General features: G+C 50.4%; 1 protein-coding gene across 3 annotated transcripts in view; it reads left to right on the top strand.

Annotated features, from left to right (window-relative positions):
- The window catches only part of GK (glycerol kinase), a 57,430-nt gene that overhangs the window by 19,001 nt on the left and 18,493 nt on the right, over window positions 1-19,936 (top strand). For 2 of the 3 annotated variants that reach the window (XM_038757048.1, XM_038757050.1), the window contains exons 3-10: window positions 1,220-1,326; window positions 4,647-4,724; window positions 9,834-9,910; window positions 11,786-11,923; window positions 14,137-14,246; window positions 16,210-16,276; window positions 17,328-17,345; window positions 18,808-18,843. In XM_038757048.1, coding sequence (XP_038612976.1) covers window positions 1,220-1,326; window positions 4,647-4,724; window positions 9,834-9,910; window positions 11,786-11,923; window positions 14,137-14,246; window positions 16,210-16,276; window positions 17,328-17,345; window positions 18,808-18,843 — 631 coding nt within the window. The remainder of the gene's footprint in view (window positions 1-1,219; window positions 1,327-4,646; window positions 4,725-9,833; window positions 9,911-11,785; window positions 11,924-14,136; window positions 14,247-16,209; window positions 16,277-17,327; window positions 17,346-18,807; window positions 18,844-19,936) is intronic. The other variant, XM_038757049.1, reaches the window with a different exon arrangement.

The following is a 19,936-nucleotide window of genomic DNA, read 5'->3' as shown; positions in this document are numbered from 1 at the left end:
GTGAGAAGGACCTGGGTTCTAATCCCGGCTCTGCCACGTGTCTGCTATGTGACCTTGGCCAAGTCACTTCACTCCTTTGGGCCTCAGTTCCCTCATCTGGAAAATGGGGATTAAGAATGTGAGCCCCAGGTGGAAAGGGACTGGATCCAACCTGATGAACCTGTGTCTACCCCAGAGTTTAGAACGGTGCTTGGCACCTAGTAAGCACTTTCCAAGTGCGTTAATTAATTAGAAATCCATGGTATTTATCAGTTAACTACCGTGTGCTTGGCAGAGAACGGTATAGTAGTGTTGGTAGATAGGATCCGTGCTCACAAGGATTATTAGGAGCATTTCTAGGATCAGAAGGGTCCCAGCGGGAGACCGCGTTAAAACCTGAGGCGTTGGTGCCGGGAACGTAATAGGGCTTGCATTGAGTAGCTGGGAAATCCCGGCTCGGTGAGAGTGGGGCAATCCGGTCATCTTCCCTTAGCCCGGAGCGCTTAGGCACGTGTCACAGTGCTGTGACCACCTCCTGCGGCTCAACCCACGAGTGTCCCTCTCTGCCTCTGGGCGGTGAGCTCCTGGAGGGCAAGGGTCTTGTCTCCGAACGCTCCCGTCCCCTCTCAAGCACTTAGAACAGTCCTCTGGACCCCATAAGTGTTCAGTAGGTACCATTGGGTGATTGGTGACAGCGAGACACCCTTCCCCTCATCCCCGTCGCATGTGCCGCGGAGTCCGACTGGAGCCGCGTTCCCAGGAGTCGACGTCTTTGGGCCAGGCGCTCCTCGGGACCGTTGTGCCTATCTGGGCGTGGAATGACCGTGGCCCATCGGGGAGGGAGGCTGGGGCCCCCCCCCGGAGAGGCCAGTAGCCCCCCTCGCTCTGCGAATCGGCCTCCAGCCCAGTCTCCCCAAAGCATCTGCTGCCGGCCAGTCCTGAGGAACTTTCCCCGGAAGAGGTCGAGCCTCTGACATTTTAGACTGTGAGCCCACCGTTGGGTAGGGACTGTCTCTATATGTTGCCAATTTGTACTTCCCAAGCGCTTAGTACAGTGCTCTGCACACAATAAGCGCTCAATAAATACGATTGATGATGATGATGACATCTATTTCCCGGAAAGAAACCAACACGAAAGCCCCTTGGTTGCCATGACCGCACTCTGATGACCTTTCGGGCTGCCCGTCGGGTCCTTTGCCGTTTCCTCTGTGGCTAACGAGATGTTTCGCTGTGTTTAAAGATGGGTGGAGCAAGATCCGAAGGAGATTCTGCAGTCTGTCTACGAGTGTATAGAGAAAACCTGTGAGAAACTTGTCCAGCTCAATATCGACATCTCCAACATCAAAGGTAGGCATTGCTCATTCCCATTCTTGGGAGGAAGGGAGGGCCGGGATTCCCATCTAGTTGACATCAGGGTGACGGCAGGGACAGGGACTGTGTCCAACCTGATGAGCTTGCTTCTACCTTCGTGCTTGTACTAAGAGAGTACTAAGAGTACAGTAGAGAAGCAGCGTGGCGTAGTGGATAGAGCACGGGCCCGGGAGTGAGAAGGTCATGGGTTCTAATCCTGACGCTGTGCGACCTTGGGCAAGTCACTTACGTGGGCCTCAGTTACCTCATCTGTAAAATGGGGCTTGAGACCGTGAGCCCCACGTGGGACAGGGACTGTGTCCAACGTGAACTGCTTGTATCCACCCCAGCGCTAAGGATAGTGCCTGGCCCATACTTAAGCATTAAACGAATACCATCATTATTATTATTACAGTACCTGGCACATAGTCAACATTTAACAAATAGCACGATTATTATTATTACTACTATTATTATTGTTCCCTGGGCCTCAGGTTCTTCGGCGGTAACTGATTGAGCACTTACCGTACGCAGAGCAAACTACCAAGCACTTGGGCAAGAACAATCCAACCGGGTTGATAGGCAGGAAATGTACCCATAACGAGGGGATACGGTAGAGAGTGAGGAGCGGGGATTGCGTCTGATCTGATAACCTTCTCTCGATCTCCCCCCGGGCCCAGTACAGGCTGAGCCCTTAGTAAATGCCACTGGACTTTAATGGTCACAGAGAGTCTCGCTTGGTTCTTTGAAGGAGGTGGAAATATTTGAATCCCTCTCAGATGGTTGAGCATTTCTTGAGGGCATTACCTGGAACTGTCATATTTGAATCCCCCTCAGGTGGTTAAAGCATTTTTTGAGGGCATTACCAGGAACTGTAGTATTTGAATCCCCCTCAGGTGGTTAAAGCATTTCTTGAGGGCATTACTTGGAATTTCAGGATCATCTGATTAGCCCTCAGTTTTCACCTGCGTTATCTTTGAGGGTGTGCTCTACCGGTACTTGCCAAGCCCTTCCCTTCTGGCCGGGCAACCTCTGGCTGCCTTGAGTGGGGCGGGGTTTGCTGGGCCACCGCACTTCGGGTGCCTAGTGGGAAGAGCGAGAGCCTGGGCGTCAGAGGATCTGGGTTCTGATCCCGGTTCCATCCCCTTTCCTGCTGTGACCTTGAGCAAGTCACTTAACTTCTCCATACTTCAGTTCCACCGGGAATTAAATACCCGTTCTCCTTCCTATTTAAGAGTGTGAGGCTCATGTGGGGCAGGGACTGTGTCCAACCTGATTATCTTGTTTGTACCCCAGCTTTTGGCCCAGTGCTTGGCACATAGTTGGCCCAAAATGCCCCCCACCGTTATTTGCAGTGAGTACTCTCCCTCTGACGTAGCTTCAGTAGGAGGTGATCTCTGATCGGCGGACAGAGCACAAACCCCTCCGTCGGTCAATCCGTGGTATTTCTTGAGCAGTTCCTGTGTGCAGAGCCCTGCACTAAGCACTTGGGAGAGTGCAATATAACAGAGTTGGTAGACACATTCCCTGCCCGCAGCGAGCTGACGGTGAAGCCCCCTCCGGGGCCCCGGGGTCGTGGAGCTTCTCCTCCGGGGACCCCCGTGGCTATCCAACTCGGAATTCACCAGGATTTCTGACCCTGCCCAACACGGCACAAAGCAGCCGAGGTTCAGCCTGTAGCGTCAACAGCAATCCCTCGGAATTTGACTTCGGCAGCGGGCGGAGTGTGCGGGGCGTATTATTCGTTTGGCTCGATGCTGTAACTCCATTAAAAAGCAACTTCGGTCTCTCACCCCAAGGCTTTTCGTTGATGAATAATGGGTGAAATGAGGCGGAAAAGGGACTGCCGAGTGACTGTGTGGGTGGGCATTAATCATGCTGGTGTTTATTGAGCACCGACTACGTGCTAAGGGCTGGATCGAACGCAGTCCTAGTCTCATTTGGGGTTCCCAGGCAAAGAGGGAGGGACAGCTGGAATCGTTCCCCCAATTTACGGAGGGAAAAACTGAGGCCCAGAGAGCTCAAGAGCCATTTCCCATGGCAGAGGAGCGAGGATGCTGGGACCAGCGTTGGCCTAAGGGAAAGAGCAGGGATCCAGGGGTCGGAGGATTTGGGTTCTCATCCCGGCTCCACCACTCGACTGCTCTGTGACCCTGGGCAAGTCCTTTCACTTCTTTGGGTCTCAGTTTCCTCATGTTAAAATGGGATTTGATACCTATTCTCCCTCCCCCCTAGTATGTGAGCCTCATGTGGGACAGGGACTGTGTTCAACCTGATTATCTTGTTTCTATCCTAAAGCTTAATACGGTGCTTGACACCCAGTAAGCAGTAACAAATACCACAATTATTATTATTATTGTTATTATTCAAGTCCCATCCCTTTTTTTTCCAGTGGTATTTGTTAAGCGCTTACTATGTGCCAGACACTGTACTACGCGCTGGGCTAGGAACAAGCTAATCAGGTTGGACACAGTCCCTGTCCCACACAAGGCTCAAAATTGTAATCTCCATCTTACACACGAGGTAATTGAGGCCCAGAGAAGGGAAGTGCTTTGGAGTCAGAGTTCATGGGTTCAAATCCCAGCTCCGCCAATTGTCAGCTGTGTGACTTTGGGCAAGTCACTTAAGTTCTCTGTGCCTCAGTTACCTCATCTGTAAAATGGGGATTAAGACTGTGAGCCCCCTGTGGGACAACCTGATCACCTTGTAACCTCCCCAGCGCTTAGAACAGTGCTTTGCACATAGTAAGCGCTTAATAAATGTCATTAAAAAAAAAAGTGACTTCCCCAGGATCACACAGTAGACAAGTAGCAGAACCAAGTTTGGAACCCAAGTCGTTTGAGTCCCAGGCCCATGCTCTGTCCACAAGGCCACACTGCCATCCCTCTGGCTTGTTCGTGTTTAAGTGGTTGGAGCGGTTAAAAAGCATTTTTTCTTGCAGAAATTTGTGTTTATCTCTCTGCCATCTCAGCACGTCAGTTCTCGCTAAGCACCGGTATCCCAACTTTCTGGATCACATTCAGACAGTTAATTTAGATACCCCTATTACTTCCGCCCTAGCTCACATGCTTATCCCCATTTCCTTCTTCCTCCTGCCTGCAAATCACTTTCACGTCCGTCTCCTTGGCTAGATTATAAGCTCCTTGAGGGCAGGAATTCTGGCTGTCAACTCGGTCGTGTCCTCCCAAGCCTGAGTACACAAGCTGTACTCAGTAAGTAAAAGCCATCGAGTGGAAAATGGCCAAGAACCGCAACGTGTCCCAGTTGCTTTATGGATCTCTCAACAATCTCTTCCCTTTTTCCACTCTGTTTTAAAGCCATCGGTGTCAGCAATCAGCGAGAAACCACCGTGGTCTGGGACAAGTTCACCGGAGAGCCTCTCTACAATGCTGTCGGTAAGCGGCCGTTCGTCCGACGGGTATCGGTTTGGGCGTTTTTGGTGGACTTGTCGAGCGCTTATTACCATACCTCTGAGATCATATAGATGTACATATGTACATTCCAGCGCTACTCAGTTCACCGGTACTACGTATGTGCCCCGTGATCCTCTGTATTTGAGCGACTGCAGACCTTGCCATATCCGCAAACCAACGTGGTCACAAGACCATCCCCGTGACTGCCAGTTGACTTAGTCGTAGCTTCCTGTCGTCTGTGAGCTGGTTTGATAACTGTATTCTAGGGAGGTCCTGTAAATGAGCATCATTTGAACTCTACTCCAAGGTCAGTTAAGGTCAAATCTGGCACCTCTCCTCATGTCAGTCGGTTGTCCCGCCTGGCCCTGGTTGTAACCAGATATTGCGTCAAGCACATCCCCCGTGCAGATTTACTCGTCTTTCACCTCGGAGGTTCGGGCTATTGAATGTGCTCCGGAACCTTAGCTCTGCCTTTCGTGAGGAGAAATCTAAATCTGGCTCTTTGGCAGTGAATGCTTAAGTAAGCGGTGACGGGTCCGTTAGGTCCATACCTTTGACTTTTGCTTGTCTTTAGAGGAAGACCTTCACTTGAAGCAGAAACAGGCAATGCCTGGTCTTTGCCCTCCTCTTGTAGCCAATTCCCCTCAGTGGGGACACCTGCTGAGCTAGCCTCCTTCTGGGGGAGATGCCCATCCTGGACATAATGATAATAATAATAATAATAATAATAATAATAATGGCATTTGTTAAGCGCTTACTATATGCAGAGCACTGTTCTAAGCTCTGGGGGGGATACAAGGTGATCAAGTTGTCCCACGTGGGGCTCACAGTCTTCATCCCCATTTTACAGATGAGGGAACTGAAGGTCAGAGAAGTGAAGTGACTTGCCCAAGGTCACACAGCAGACATGTGGCGGAGCCGGGATTCGAACCCCTGACCTCTGACTCCAAAGCCCGGGCTCTTTCCACTGAGCCACGTTGCTTCACTGAGCCACGCTGCTTCAACTAACTCTTCAACATAACTCTTCTCCTTGCCCGACCCTGGGCCTTATGACCCCTCTGCTCCACAGGAGCGGATGGGGCCGTTTTATTATTGATTATTATTGTTAATCGTATTTATTGAGCGCTTACTGGGTGCAAAGCACTGTACTAAATATTTGGAACAGTACAATATAACATCAAACACATTCCCTGCCCACGATGAGTTCACAGTCTAGACGGGAAGGCAGGTGTTAATATAAATCAATAGATGAATAAGTAAATAAATTACAGATATATACAGATTTTACAGATATATACATGTGTACGATGGGGAGGGGAGAGAGGATGAATGAAGGAACAAGTATAAGCGGCACAGAAGGGAGTGGGAGAAGAGGAGAGGCGGGCTCAGTCAGGGAAGGCTTCCTGGAGGAGATAGGCCGTCAATAAGGCTTTGAAGTGGGGGACAGCAGTTAACTGTCTTCAGGTACCTCAAGCCGGTCTGCAGGCCTGAGCCTTAAGGGATAAAACCAGTCATCTTCTACCGCTCAGTTGGCCCTGAGTAATTCTCGCTTTGTTCCTTGATGTTTTCCAAGTCCCTTTGTCCACCGTTCGGCTCTGGAGAAAGCTATGCGTTTGGTATCGTGGGCCCGGTCCAGTCCCCTCTCCCACTTCCCCTGCCATCTTCATCTGCGCCAGGCCCAGCAAAGAGGTCCCGCAAAGTCTCAGTCGGTCCCCGAAGCCCCCCGTTTGGACCAGTCACAGGATAAGTGTCGGTCATCATCCAACTTGAGCTTCCCGGAGGGTGGCCTTTTCTGGGTTGTGGCTGCCCAAGTCCACTGGCCTTTCTGAATGTGTGCCCATCTTGAATCCAGAGATGCCCACTGGACCGAGCCCTACTGACCAGAGGTGTGGCCCGGGCATGCCTAGTCTTGTCCTCCAGCATGGCCCTGGAGATTTAGATTGCCCCTCTCCCCCGCTCCTGCTCCCACCCTAGTTTCTTCTTGCTCTCTCACACGTTCTCACGCAGCAGGTGAGTAGCGCTGCCATCAGGAACCAAGGTTCGTTTCAGGTTTTTCCCTTTTCACGCATGGCTCGATTTCACCTTGACCGTAGCCCGTCCCGAGCGAGGAACGGCGAGTGACGGTTCGGTGCCGTACCCCAGGTAAAAAGCACCGTGTTCCCCAGGTTCATCCGGGGACTGAGGAGACAGATGGAGATCCCGTAACACTCCTTCAAGTACTCTGGCCCCCAAGGATCGTCTAGTCCTCTTTGGTCCGTCAGAATAAGTTCCACGAGGCTCGCTCTTCCGTTCCTTTCCACCCATCCAGGCTTTATGACGGGAGTGTCTCTTCTGCAATTTTTACAAGGCAAAAATCCGAGTCTGTTCCTTCACCTCTAGCCTGTCCTGGAGTTCTTTTTCTCTAGCTTCCTATCCCGTGTCTGCTCTTGGCTCTGTTTCCTTAGGTACTCAGAGAGAGGTCCCCTAGCCCCCTTGGGCTTTGCAGCCTCTCTCAGGTGCACGTGCCTTCCCCGGCCCAGTGGCGGGCACTGCCCTGCCCCTGTCTCCTTCCGGATACCCATCTTGTCTCCAGCCTGCCCGTGGGCCATCAATCACACTGCATAATAATAATAATGATGATGGTATTTGTTAAGTGCTTACTATGTGCCAAGCACTGTTCTAAGTGCGGGGGGGATAGAGGGTGATCAAGTTGTCCCAAGTGGGACTCACAGTTTTAATTCCCATTTTACAGATGAGGCCCAGAGAAGTTAAGTGACTTGCCCAAAGTCACACAGCTGATAAGTGGCAGAGCCGGGATTAGAACCCATGACCTCTGACTCCCAAGCCTGTGCTCTTTCCACTGAGCCACGCTGCTTCTCCAAGCATTTAGTACAGTGCTGTGCACGCAGTCAGCACTCAGTAAATACGGTTGAATGAATGAATGAATGCTCCTGTGACCAGAGGGGACAACGAGAGCTGAGAATAATAATAATGATGGTATTTGTTAAGTGCTTACTTTGTGCCTTTTAGACTGTGAGCCCACTGTTGGGTAGGGACAGTCTCTATATGTTGCCAACTTGTACTTCCCAAGCGCTTAGTACAGTGCTCTGCACACAGTAAGCGCTCAATAAATACGATTGATTGATTGATTTCCACTGAGCCATGCTGCTTCTCCAAGCATCTAGTACAGTGCTGTGCACGCAGTCAGCGCTCAGTAAATATGATTGAATGAATGAATGAATGCTCCTGTGACCAGAGGGAACAACGGGAGCTGAGAATAATAATGATGATGGTATTTGTTAAGTGCTTACTTTGTGCTAGGCACTGTACTAAGCGCTGGCACTGTACTAAATGGGAGGACAGCAAGGGTCTCTAGAACATGTTCCCCGCACAGGCTCTCCGCCAGAGACGGCTCTGCCCTGAGGCGCTGAGATCACTCACTCCCATGATCCGCAGCTTCCTCCCATCCTCTGGGTGGGCAAGATCATTTCCCGGGCTCCCCACGGTAACTGCCGAGGGAGAGAGAGTGGCAGAGAGAGAGGGAGAAGGGCACGGGGAGAGAGGCCAACTTGGTCGGCGTAGAGAATCCAATCCCGGTGCCAGGCCTGGTCCAAGAGGGGCTCAATCGATCGTCATCTTCACCTTTTCCCAGCCGGGTGGGAGAGGCCCTCGGCTCACGCGCTCCACACACGCTCTTCCCCGCCGCGGGCGTCCCTACCAGGGCTGGGGGTGAGGGTCGGGGAAGCTACCGGAACCTGCTGAAGTCTTCAGTCTTGCCGCCTCCGTCTCGACCCCGCCGTTGTTTCTCCCGATGCTCCAGCTGCTCCGGCCTCTGGTGGTTTTCCCGTTCCAGCTGCCGGTGCTCTCTCCGGTTCTCCCTCAGGTATTGGGGCTTGAGCGGTGGTGGTTTTCCGGGGTCTCCGGCTCGAAGATCCCAGGGACGGCTCACACAGGCAGGAGGTCTCAGCCGCCTCCGCGCCTGGCACCACCCTCGGCTTCTTCTCCCGCGGGTGTTTCCTCTGGCTTGCCGCGTGCTTCTTTGGGCCCACCTGATTCTGCCAAATCTCATTTCTTCTGTGGTTATGGGTTCTGAATATCAGTGATTGTCTTAATTCCGTTTCTCTGATCCTCCTAGTCTCTTCCTAGGTGCGAACCCCGCCAAGGAGCCGGGGCTCCACACGCTCTTCCCTGGGGCCATCCTCTCGGTGAGAGGGAGATTCCGGCCCCTTGGTCCGGGCCGCTAATGGAGGCACTGCTGTGCCCTGGGAACCTGCTTGTTCCCTGAGCGAATGTCACTGCCTCTCTGGCTCCTGACTATCACAGATGGGTCGGGCTGAGCCAGGCCGGTCAGAGAGGCCCCTGGGTTCAGTCCCCCCATGCTCCCCTGTAAGGCTCTGAGACAACGAGGATCGTTCCCTCAAAGGTGGAGAAGGAGGCGAAGGACGCGATGGGGGCCCGGCAAGCTGAGGCGAGCTCTTATCGCCACGGACTCAGGGCAGGGCACACTCCACTGCTGCCTATTGCTGACGAACTACACTCCCCGCCTCCACCCCCAAATCATCACTCTCGCCCCCAAGGCCACATTTCCTCTTAGCAAGTGAAGTAGCAGATCAACAAAGTCCTTCAAGGCCTAGAGTGTTTCACGTAGAGACGGGGAGCTCATCCCTTTACTCACGCGGAATCCGGCCCGTTGCATCTCCCCCGCAGTAGGTTCATCTGGGGGTGCTGGAGATCTGAGTTTGTGACCTTTAGGTCCCCCAATATTTTGAACGGATTTTAAGCTTGCCGTGGCTCTGGAGGTGAGTTTCTTCCAGTTTCGAGGTTTTACATGCACATCCAAGTATACATTTCCAATTTGTATTCGTCAGTTAAGTCATAACGTGAAGAACCCCGAAGTTCTCTCCAAGGTCCTTTCGGAAAAGTACCCTCTCCCTTCACTGTCTCAAAAAATGTTTTCGTAATTACCCTTCAAAATCGAATCTTAATTTCAGCTGCCGTATGAGGGCTGATTGACTCCCCCTCCCCGCCGCCCTGTCGGACCCTGGTAATTTTCATTTAGGCCCCGATGGTCGCCAGTGTCGTAAACCCGTGCCGCTCTGTTTTGGTTTGTAGTGTGGCTCGACCTAAGAACTCAATCCACAGTCGAAGCTTTCGCTCAGAAAATTCCAGGAAATAATAACTTTGTCAAGGTAAGCGATCCCTCCCCAAGAACCGGCTGGGAATCCAGTGGTTGTACCAGCCACCCACCCTCGTCGTCTGGGCCTCGCTGGGGCCATAATAATAATAATAATAATAATAATGGCATTTATTAAGCGCTTACTATGTGCAAAGCACTGTTCTAAGCGCTGGGCAGGTTACAGGGTGATCAAGTTGTCCCACATGGGGCTCACAGTCTTTATCCCCATTTCACAGATGAGGTCACTGAGGCCCAGAGAAGTTAAGTGACTTGCAAAGTCACACAGCTGGCAATTGGCGGAGCCAGAATTTGAACCCATGACCTCTGACTGCAAAGCCCGTGCTCTTTCCACTGAGCCACGCTGCTTCTCGAATTACTATATTACTCCTTCCATTTTTTGTAACATGATCTAGAAATACAAAAATGAGTGTTTCTATTTAACCTTCATTCTAGTCTGAATTTTTCTAGGTTCATAAATTCAGATAAAATATATGACATAAAAATCGGTGGGCTGAATCCTCAGCCCTCGGCCCCGGCTGCCCTTGCTCCCGGGGATCCGGCCCTCGCCCCGGACGTTTCTCGCCACAGCGGGAAGGTGGGGCGTGGGGAGGTGGGTCGGGACCAGCCCCGCTCTCCAGGAGCTTATACCGTACCGAGCGAAGAAGGACACTGAACTCATTTATAGGCAAGAGGAAGCAGGAAAAGTGGAGAGCCGGATGAACGAGTGCATAGAAAACTTAGAAATAGAACTTTTCCGAGGAAATGGTCCCTTTTTGCATGCAGGCTCAATGACCGCGCTGACAGGGTGAACATGGAGAAGCAGCGTGGCTCGGTGGAAAGAGCCCGGGCTTGGGAGTCAGAGGTCATGGGTTCAAATCCTGGCTCCGCCAACTGTCAGTTGTGTGACTTTGGGCAAGTCACTTCACTTCTCTGGGCCTCAGTGACCTCATCTGTAAAATGGGGATTAAGACTGTGAGCCCCACATGGGACAACCCGATCACCTTGTGACCTCCCCAGCGCTTAGAACAGTGCTTTGCATGTAGTAAGCACTTAACAAATACCATTATTATTATTATGACTAAGCACCCACGGCATTCCTACAAGAAACTCGACATTTCCCCTTTCTAGGAATTGTCCATCCTTGAGAAGGAAAGGGGCAATTATAATTTTTATCATCAGGTTCTCCTCTTTTCTTTGGATACGTCCGCTCTCCTAGCTCCCTACTATAAAAGGAGAGTTTTATAGGCTTCTTCATGGTGTCTTGGGTTAACAAGGGGTTTATGGGGAACAGGTCACTTTTTTTCAAGTGTTTTTCGAGTAGCCTGGGGGAGGTTGGGTTACTGATCTCACCTCCTGCCCCACCTCCCCTGTGGCCTTCAGAGTGAACTAAGGACTCCGATCCTAAGGATGCCAACAGCTCTCATGGTGATGAACTTATGAGACAAGTTAAATATAACCTGAAGGTCATTTTCACGGAACACCAGTGAAAGCGGGTTAAGGAGCACGTGACTGAGTAAAATAGAGGGTGTGTTTTCTCTAATCTTGGTTTGCCATTTATTCTTTAGAAAAGCCACCCTGTGACCGTTTCCTGTCCAGATTATTTAAGGCTGATGTCGCTTTATTTTTCATTTTATCTCGCTCTGTGGGTGATCTTTGAACTGCAAGCACATCGTAGCTTTTGCGCAAGCGCATGCTTAACCTCTGTGCAGAGTAGGAAAGAATCGTGCTTATGTTACGATCGGCAGAGGTATGGGGTTTTTTGTGTGTGTGTTTTTTGACATCTACAGTGGACTCGCTTTGTTCTGCCCCAGGGTGTTACTGGTAGTGTGCCGAATCGATCCTTAAATTGTCGATGTAACCCCCTGATGGACCCTCTCTCTCTTGCCAGTCTAAGACGGGTCTCCCCATCAGCACTTACTTCAGCGCCGTGAAACTACGCTGGCTCCTTGACAACGTGGAAGAAGTCAGAAAAGCCGTCGAAGATGATCGAGCTATGTTTGGTACCATCGACTCGTGGCTCATTTGGGTATATCTATTTGCCCTTTTGTTGATTTCCGTTGGTTGAAAACGTCGCACACATCATTCGTTGAGTCAGTGATATTTACTGAGCACTTAGTGTGTGCTAAGCACTGTAGAAGCGCTCGGGAGAGCGCAGTACGACAGAGTCGGGAAACATGTTTCCTGCCCATAGCGAGCTTCCAGTCTAGAGCGGGAGTCAGAGCTTAATATAAAGAAATGTTACAGGTACGGTGGGACTTTTAGACTGCGAGCCCACTGTTGGGTAGGGACTGTCTCTATATGTTGCCAATTTGTACTTCCCAAGCGCTTAGTACAGTGCTCTGCACATAGTAAGCGCTCAATAAATACGATTGATGATGATGACTGAGGGGATCTGTATCAGTTGCCGAAACCAAGTTGCAGCGGAAAAACACCTTCTCATTAATCAGTACCTTTACTTATAATAATAATAATAATAATAATAATGGCATTTATTAAGCGCTTACTATGTGCAAAGCACTGTTCTACTTCCCACCTCCCATCCTAGGAGAGTTCAAGTCGGAGGCGCTCCCAGTTGGAAACGGTCAATATTGCCCTGTCCTTCCCTTGGGGGCGGGTTCACTCGGCTTCACCTCTAGCCCCTCCGTCCAGAAAGTAGCCACCTAACCCTTCTGAGAGTGCCGGGATTACCCTCTCCTGGTCGCCACAGAGGAAGTCTGGAAAAGGAAGGAATTGCTCAGTCTTTCCGATGAGTAACCTCTAACCATCCAGGGCCGGGCAAGACTCAAATGAGCACTTGGCGTCCGAGCACTTAACGGTCACACAGGTAAAGTGAGTTTCACAAGAGAATGGCGAGGGCGGGGGAAATCAGTCCCGCCATTCTAGCTGTGGAGTGTGGAGGAGAAGAGCCTTTCTAATTGATCCTAGTTCGGCCACGGTTGAGATCCAGTCGAATTTCAGACCGGGCAAATTTTTGTTACCTGCCCAAATCAGTTATAGCTACCTCTTTGTAAAACTGGGCTTTTTTCTCATGTCAGTCAGTCACTCGTATTTAATCAATCAATCCATCAACCGTATTTATTGAGCGCTTACTGTGTGCAGAGCACTGTACTAAGCGCTTGGGAAGTACAAGTTGGCAACATATAGAGACAGTCCCTACCCAACAGTGGGCTCACAGTCTAATTTATTGAGCGCTTACTCTGTGCAGAGCCTTGTACTAAGTTTTTGGGAGAGTACAGTATAACAATATAACGGATTCATTCCCTGCCTACAGTGAGCTTACAGTGCTACGGGGGAAACAGACATTAATATTAATGTTACAGAAGAATATGAAATGCTTCCCTCAAGTGTCAAAGTGGTTTTTTAATTTTCTACAGGTCAAAATGGAAGCTTTCAGTTACTCTCAATGAATATATTTTTGATGTGGGGGCATTTCTTTGAACATAAACCTGGTAGTTTCTCGAAGAAAAACATTCCATGTGTCTCTCCTCCCCCTGCCCCCTTGTCTTTCGACGATGGTCCTGGTCCAGTAAGATGAATGTTGACCGGCAAATGTTCAGAGATCCCCCCGTGGTGTCAGTCAATCAATAAATCAGTCCTGTTTATTGAGCGCTTTCTGCGTATGCACAGCACTGTATTAAGCTCTTGCGAGAGTACAATATAACAGACATATTCCCCTGCCACAGTGAGCTTACTGTCTAGAGGGGGAGACAGATGCTGATATAAAGTACAGCTACGTGCATAAGTGCTTTGGTGCTGAGTTGAGGTGTGGGATCTGAATCAAGGGAGAAAATGAGGTTGTTGCTGAAGGGAGTGGGAGAAAAGGAAATGGGGGCATAGTCAGGGAAGGCCTCTTGGAGGAGACGGGCTTTCAGTAAGTGAAGAGGGGGTAGAGTATTATCTGTCGGATAGGAAGAGGGAGGGCGTTCCAAGCCAGTGGCAGGATGTGGGTGAGAGGTCGGCAGCCAGATAGATGAGATGGAGGTACAGTGAGTAGGTTGGCATCAGAGGAGCGAAGTCTGTGGGCTGGGTTGTAGTAGGAGAGCAGTGAGGTGAGGTAGGAGGGGGCACGGGCATTAGGAGAGGGCAAGGAGATGGACTGTCCAAGCCGAAGCACGGAGCAAAAGCGGGCAGTCAGGCGGAACTGAGGGAATACGAATCCTGTCTGTCCCCGTGCAAAAATGGCACCCGTTCCTCCCGGCGCAAACCAAGAACAATGGTTGTCTCTCTTTGGGTTGGCAGAGTATGACCGGCGGGAAGAACGGAGGCGTCCACTGCACAGATGTGACCAACGCCAGCCGGACCATGCTGTTCAATATCCACACCCTGGAATGGGATCCCGAGCTCTGCCAGTACGTCCTCCTCTTTGCCACCCTCCTCCTTGCCCATTTCAACTCAGCATACTGCCCCTTCTCCCCACAAAGCACCCAAGTCCTCCCAGTTCCTGTTTACGTTGGGATTTCTTAAAAGGGTTACGGTGTTGTTTAAGCGCTTGCTGTGTGCTAAGCGCTTGGGGTAGATACAAGCTAATCCGGTGGGACATGGTCCCTGTCCCACATTTCCCCTTCACACCTTCCGGTGGGAATGAATTCCCTTAGGCTCAGCTCCTGCTGCAGGAGGGATATGTGTGTGTGATCAGCATTTCTGTTTGTTGGACTGAGAAGCAGCATGGCCTCTTGGAAAGACCACGGGCCTGGAGGTTGGAGACCAGGTTTCTAATCCCGGCTCTGCCACTAGCCTGCTGTGCGACCTCCGTGCTTCATTTTCCTCATTCATCCAATCCTATTTATTGAGCGCTTACTGTGTGCAGAGCACTGTACTAAGCGCTTGGGAAGTACAAGTTGGCAACAGAGACGGTCCCTACCCAACAGTGGGCTCACAATCTAGAAGGGGGAGACAGAGAACAAAACAAAACATATTAACAAAATAAAATAAATAGAATAAATATGTACAAATAAAATAAATAAATAGAGTAATAAATATTAAGAGCTTACTATGAGCCAAGCACTACGGTGGATACAAGCAAATCAGGTTGGACACAGGCTGTCATTCATTCAATCGTATTTATTGAGTCCTCATCTGTAGAGTGGGATTCAGTACTTGTTCTCCCACAGGCTTAGAGCCCCAAGTTGGATAGAGAAGCAGTGTGGCTCAGTGGAAAGAGCACGGGCTTTGGAGTCAGAGGTCATGGGTTCAAATCCTGGCTCTGCCACTTAGCTGCGTGACTTTGGGCAAGTCACTTAACTTTGCTGTGCCTCAGTTACTTCATCTGTAAAATGGGGATTAAGACTGTGAGCCCCACGTGGTCACCTTGTAACCTTCCCAGCGCTTAGAACAGTGCTTTGCACTTAGTAAGCGCTTAATAAATGCCATTAATATATAAGGGACTGTGTCCAACCCAATGATTTTATATCAGTGCTTGGCACCTGACAAATATTTAACAAATGTCACTCATTGTTTCTATTATTATTTATAATAGTAATTGTTACCATTATTACTTCCATGATCAAACTGTTGGGTAGCAGCGTGGCTCAGTGGAAAAGAGCCCGGGCTTTGGAGTCAGAGGTCATGGGTTCAAACCCCGGCTCCGCCAATTGTCAGCTGTGTGACTTTGGGCAAGTCACTTAACTTCGCTGTGCCTCAGTTACCTCATCTGTAAAATGGGGATTAAGACTGTGAGCCCCCCATGGGACAACCTGATCACCTTGTAACCTCCCCAGCGCTTAGAAAGTGCTTTGCACATAGTAAGCACTTAATAAATGCCATTATTATTATTATTATTATTAGATATCCAACCACATGAGCATGTTGGGCTGACGGATTGAATCAGTCCATCAGTGGTATTTATTGAGCACTTACTAGGTGCAGAGCACTGTACTAAGTGCTTGGGAGAGGTCAAAAGGGTTGGAAGACCCATTCCTTGTCCACATGAGCGTACAATGTAGAGGATTCAGTACTGGGTTTCCAGTCTGTGTTTGTACAGGATGTGCTCGGACCCGAAAGATGGTCAGCTGTGTCTTGGCAAGGTGAATCAATCAATCAATCGTATTTATTGAGCGCTTACTGTGTGCAGAGCACTGTACTAAGCGCTTGGGAAGTACAAGTTGGCAACATATAGAGACAGTCCCTACCCAACAGTGAAGCCAGAGGAAACTCCGGGGGAGGTCCGTAGCCGACCTGACGAGCAGACGTGTCCTCCGAGCAGCCGCGCCGTCTACTCATTTCACCCGCACCACGGCTTAAATTCCCCTGTCTTAGATTAATGTCAGAACGTTTTCACCGTTGATGTGGCCAACGATGTCTTATTGTCTCTAGGTTTTTCGAAATCCCGATGGAAATACTTCCGAGCGTCAGGAGTTCCTCAGAGATCTACGGCTTGATGGTAAAAAAAAAAAAAAAAAGAAATAGAAAAGAAAAATTTACTTCTCAACTTTTTGTATTTTCAAGGACTCGGGCACCAGCTCTTGAGTAATTGGTAGAATAAAATGAGGCTTAGAGAGGCTTACCAAGCTCCCCAGTTCTGGAGAGTAGAACTGCTTTGTTTCCGTATTGAAACAAACAGAATATCTACAGCGTTGGGTGGCTTTAAGGCTTATTCAGAAAAGCATACAATCAACTGAGTTATTCTTTGGCACCTAGTTCCTAAACATTAAGAGGTTCTGTTCTACTGAAATCCCGACTCCATCCCTTCCCTGCTGGGTAATCTTGGGCAAGTATTAATAGTAATTGTGATATTTGTTAGATGTTTATTAGGTGCCAAGCCCGGTTTTTAAGCGCTGGGGTGGATACAAGATAATCAGGTCAGAAACTATCCTACAAGGGGCTTACCATCTGAAGGATGAAGAGCAGGTATTGAATCCCCGTTTTATCATTGAGTAAACTGAGGCACAGATGTTTAGGTGACTTTCCCATTGTCACCTAGCAGGCATGCGGCAGAGTGGGGATTGGAACCCAGCCCCCTGATTCCCCAGGCCTATGCTCTTTCTACTGGGCCACACTGCTTCTCAAGGCACTTCTCTGTGAGGATGAAAATGAGTGTGAAATACCCGTTCTCCCTCTCCCTCAGTCTGTGAGCCCCACGTGGGTCAGGGGTTTAGTACAGGGCTTGGCACATAGTAAGCATTCAACAAATACCATTGTCATTAATGCAGTCCACTGCTAATCCTTTACACACATGAGGGGCTCCGTCACTATTTTCTATGGATTGAGGCTTTTACGTTTTCACAATGAGTCTCTTCAGGTCCAGACAGTTAAATATCTCAGAAACTTCTTAGGTTTGGCCAACTCGGGTCAAGTACTCTGAGCTAGACTTAAGCAGGGGCGCTTCTCAAACTCCCTTGTGTGACGTGAGAGCCGAAGGGTCGATTTCTTTTTCCTTTGGAATTTGAACTGTTTTCTGTCTGTCCCCTTTCTCCCCTCCTTGCCGATTCTAGAAAATCTCTGGTAGCCTGGTGAGTAAGCTGTCTGCCGAATGCGTGTCCCTTCGCGTGTGAAGATACGGTGCATTTCCACTTGCTTGAGACTCCCCTCCCCGAGACACTCTTGTGAAAGTAGGATCCAGAGTGTCTTGAAAAACGCAGGCTGGCCCCACGCCCTCGGCCAGGTCCCGCCGTCGAGTGGGCACCTTGATTGTCCCAGATTTGGGGGCTGGAGAGTGGTATTTCCACGACGCCAGCACCAGTGTCTCTCTGCGAGCTGAGGGTGTGATCCTGTACCATATTTGAGAGAACACAGTGGCCGAACACTCTTGCGTCTTCAGAACAGAATGAAGACTTTAACCGAGCCGTGCCCTGCCTCGCCCGGCATGGCTATTTAATACGCTCAACATCCCAGACTTCCCTGCAGTGACGGTTGTCGGTAGTCTTCCCCGCCCCATCCCCCATCTGGCATACCAGACTTCCTGGTTGGAAATGCACTGTTACCGTGTCTGCATGGCTTCGCCTCAGCGGGACCCCCACCCCCCACCCCAGGACCCTCAGCGAGCCTCCTTGGTACCCGGGAGCAAAGCTGTGTTTTGTCCAACAAGGCAGCTATCAGTCGTGTCAGGCGCCCGATGGGGCGAACGGATGAGTTAGCAGGTCGTCTGCTCCTGGAGCTACGATCCCGGGGTGTGTCGGGAAGCCATTGGAGACTTCCGGCCAACTCGCCTAACAAGCAGTTGTTCTCTCCCTTCCCTTACTCCCCCGTCCCTTCCCTCTACCCGTCTCTCCCTGAGAAGATAAATGTGCTTTTTTCAGCAGGCGCTGAGGAAACGGGGGCTCCAGCTAGGGAACCTATCCTCTCCACGGAATAAGTCGTATCGCCTCCTTGAGGGGCGGTATTCGGAGGGAAGTTTATCGAAATGATGGCGGTTCATTTTGAGTTGGCTCACCAACCCCGCCGTGGGAAATCTTGCTCCTCCTCAGTGTTGGATTTTCGAGCCTATCTAGTGAGGATAAAAGCCCCAGGTGGGGTTGCAAACACCTCACTCTTTAATAATATCCGAACCTTCCCCCAGGGAAAACCCTGTTTGCCCCGTCGTCTCGGGGTCGCAGGATCGGTGGAGAAGTAGCAGCGGTTTGGGAGCCGGCGGGCCTCAAGGCTGAGAGCTTTGGCCGGTGGCCCCTGACCGAACAGTGGCCCGCCTCAGGACCTGGGCCTTTTTCTGGTGGACAGATGGAGAGTGTGGACGCCCCTTTAGATGCAGCGTCTCCCAATCGGCAGTGCCGTTCTCGGGGCTGTCGGTCAGGAGGCCGTGCCTCGTGTAGCCGGAAAACCGCTCTGTGTGTCGTCTGTCTGTGCCTCGGAGCATGTGACCCCCCCACACACCTCTGTGCCCCCTCCCCATGTTCCGCCGTTCGGCGCCGAGTCCGCTTAGTGCATAGTCAGCTGGTGACCCCCTGTTCTGTCTCTCTCTGTGTCTGTTCCGTTCAGAAAGCCGGAGCCTTGGATGGAGTGCCGATCTCTGGGGTGAGTCTCTTCCGTTCATTCATCCGTTCTTTCAATCGTATTTATTGAGTGCTTCCGTATGCCAAGCACTTTACTAAGCGCTTGGAAAGTGAGCCCATTGTTGGGTAGGGACCGTCTCTATATGTTGCCAACTTCTACTTCCCAAGCGCTTAGTACAGTGCTCTGCACACAGTAAGCGCTCGATAAATGCAATTGAATGAAAGTACAATTCAGCCACAGATAGAGACAGTCCCTACCCAACAATGGGCTCACCGTCTAGGAGGGGGGAGACAGCTAGCAAAACAAGTAGACAGGCATCAGCAGCATCAAAATAAATAAGTAAAATTATAGATATATACACATCATTAATAAAACAGAATAATGACTATGTGCAGTTATACACAAACGCTGGGGGACGGGGAGGAGGGTAGAGCAGAGGGAGGGAGTGGGGTGATGGGGAGGGGGAGCAGGGGAAAAGGGGGTTCAGTGTGGGAAGGTCTCCTGGAGGAGGTGAGCTTTCAGTAGGGCTTTGAAGGAGGGGCGGAGGGGGTCCGCTGTAGCTTTTCCCAAGCCAGAGGGGCTTTGGAGTGAGCACTCCGGTGGGGTCTCATCATCATCATCATCATCAATCATATTTATTGAGCGCTTACTGTGTGCAGAGCACTGTACTAAGCACTTGGGAAGTACAAATTGGCAACATATAGAGACAGTCCCTACCCAACAGTGGGCTCACAGTCTACAAGGGGGAGACAAAACCAAACATACTAACAAAATAAAATAAATAGAATAGATATGTACAAGTAAAATAAATAAATAAATAAATAAATAGAGTAATAAATATGTACAAACATATATACATATATACAGGTGCTGTGGGGAAGGGAAGGAGGTAAGATGGGGGGGATGGAGAGGGGGACGAGGGGGAGAGGAAGGTAGGGGCTCAGTCTGGGAAGGCCTCCTGGAGGAGGTGAGCTCTCAGTAGGGTCTCCCTGTAGGGGGAACCACGGGGGACGTGTCAGGGCCCCTCTGTTGCCCCAAACCACTGAGTCAGGAAGCCCTCCGAGAGACCCTCTAGACTGTTAGCTCGTTGTGGGCAGCCCACTCTGCTTTATTG

This window comes from Tachyglossus aculeatus, chromosome 15 (assembly GCF_015852505.1).
Source record: "Tachyglossus aculeatus isolate mTacAcu1 chromosome 15, mTacAcu1.pri, whole genome shotgun sequence".
NCBI lineage: Eukaryota > Metazoa > Chordata > Mammalia > Monotremata > Tachyglossidae > Tachyglossus > Tachyglossus aculeatus.
This window is presented reverse-complemented; position numbering and strand designations above follow the sequence as displayed.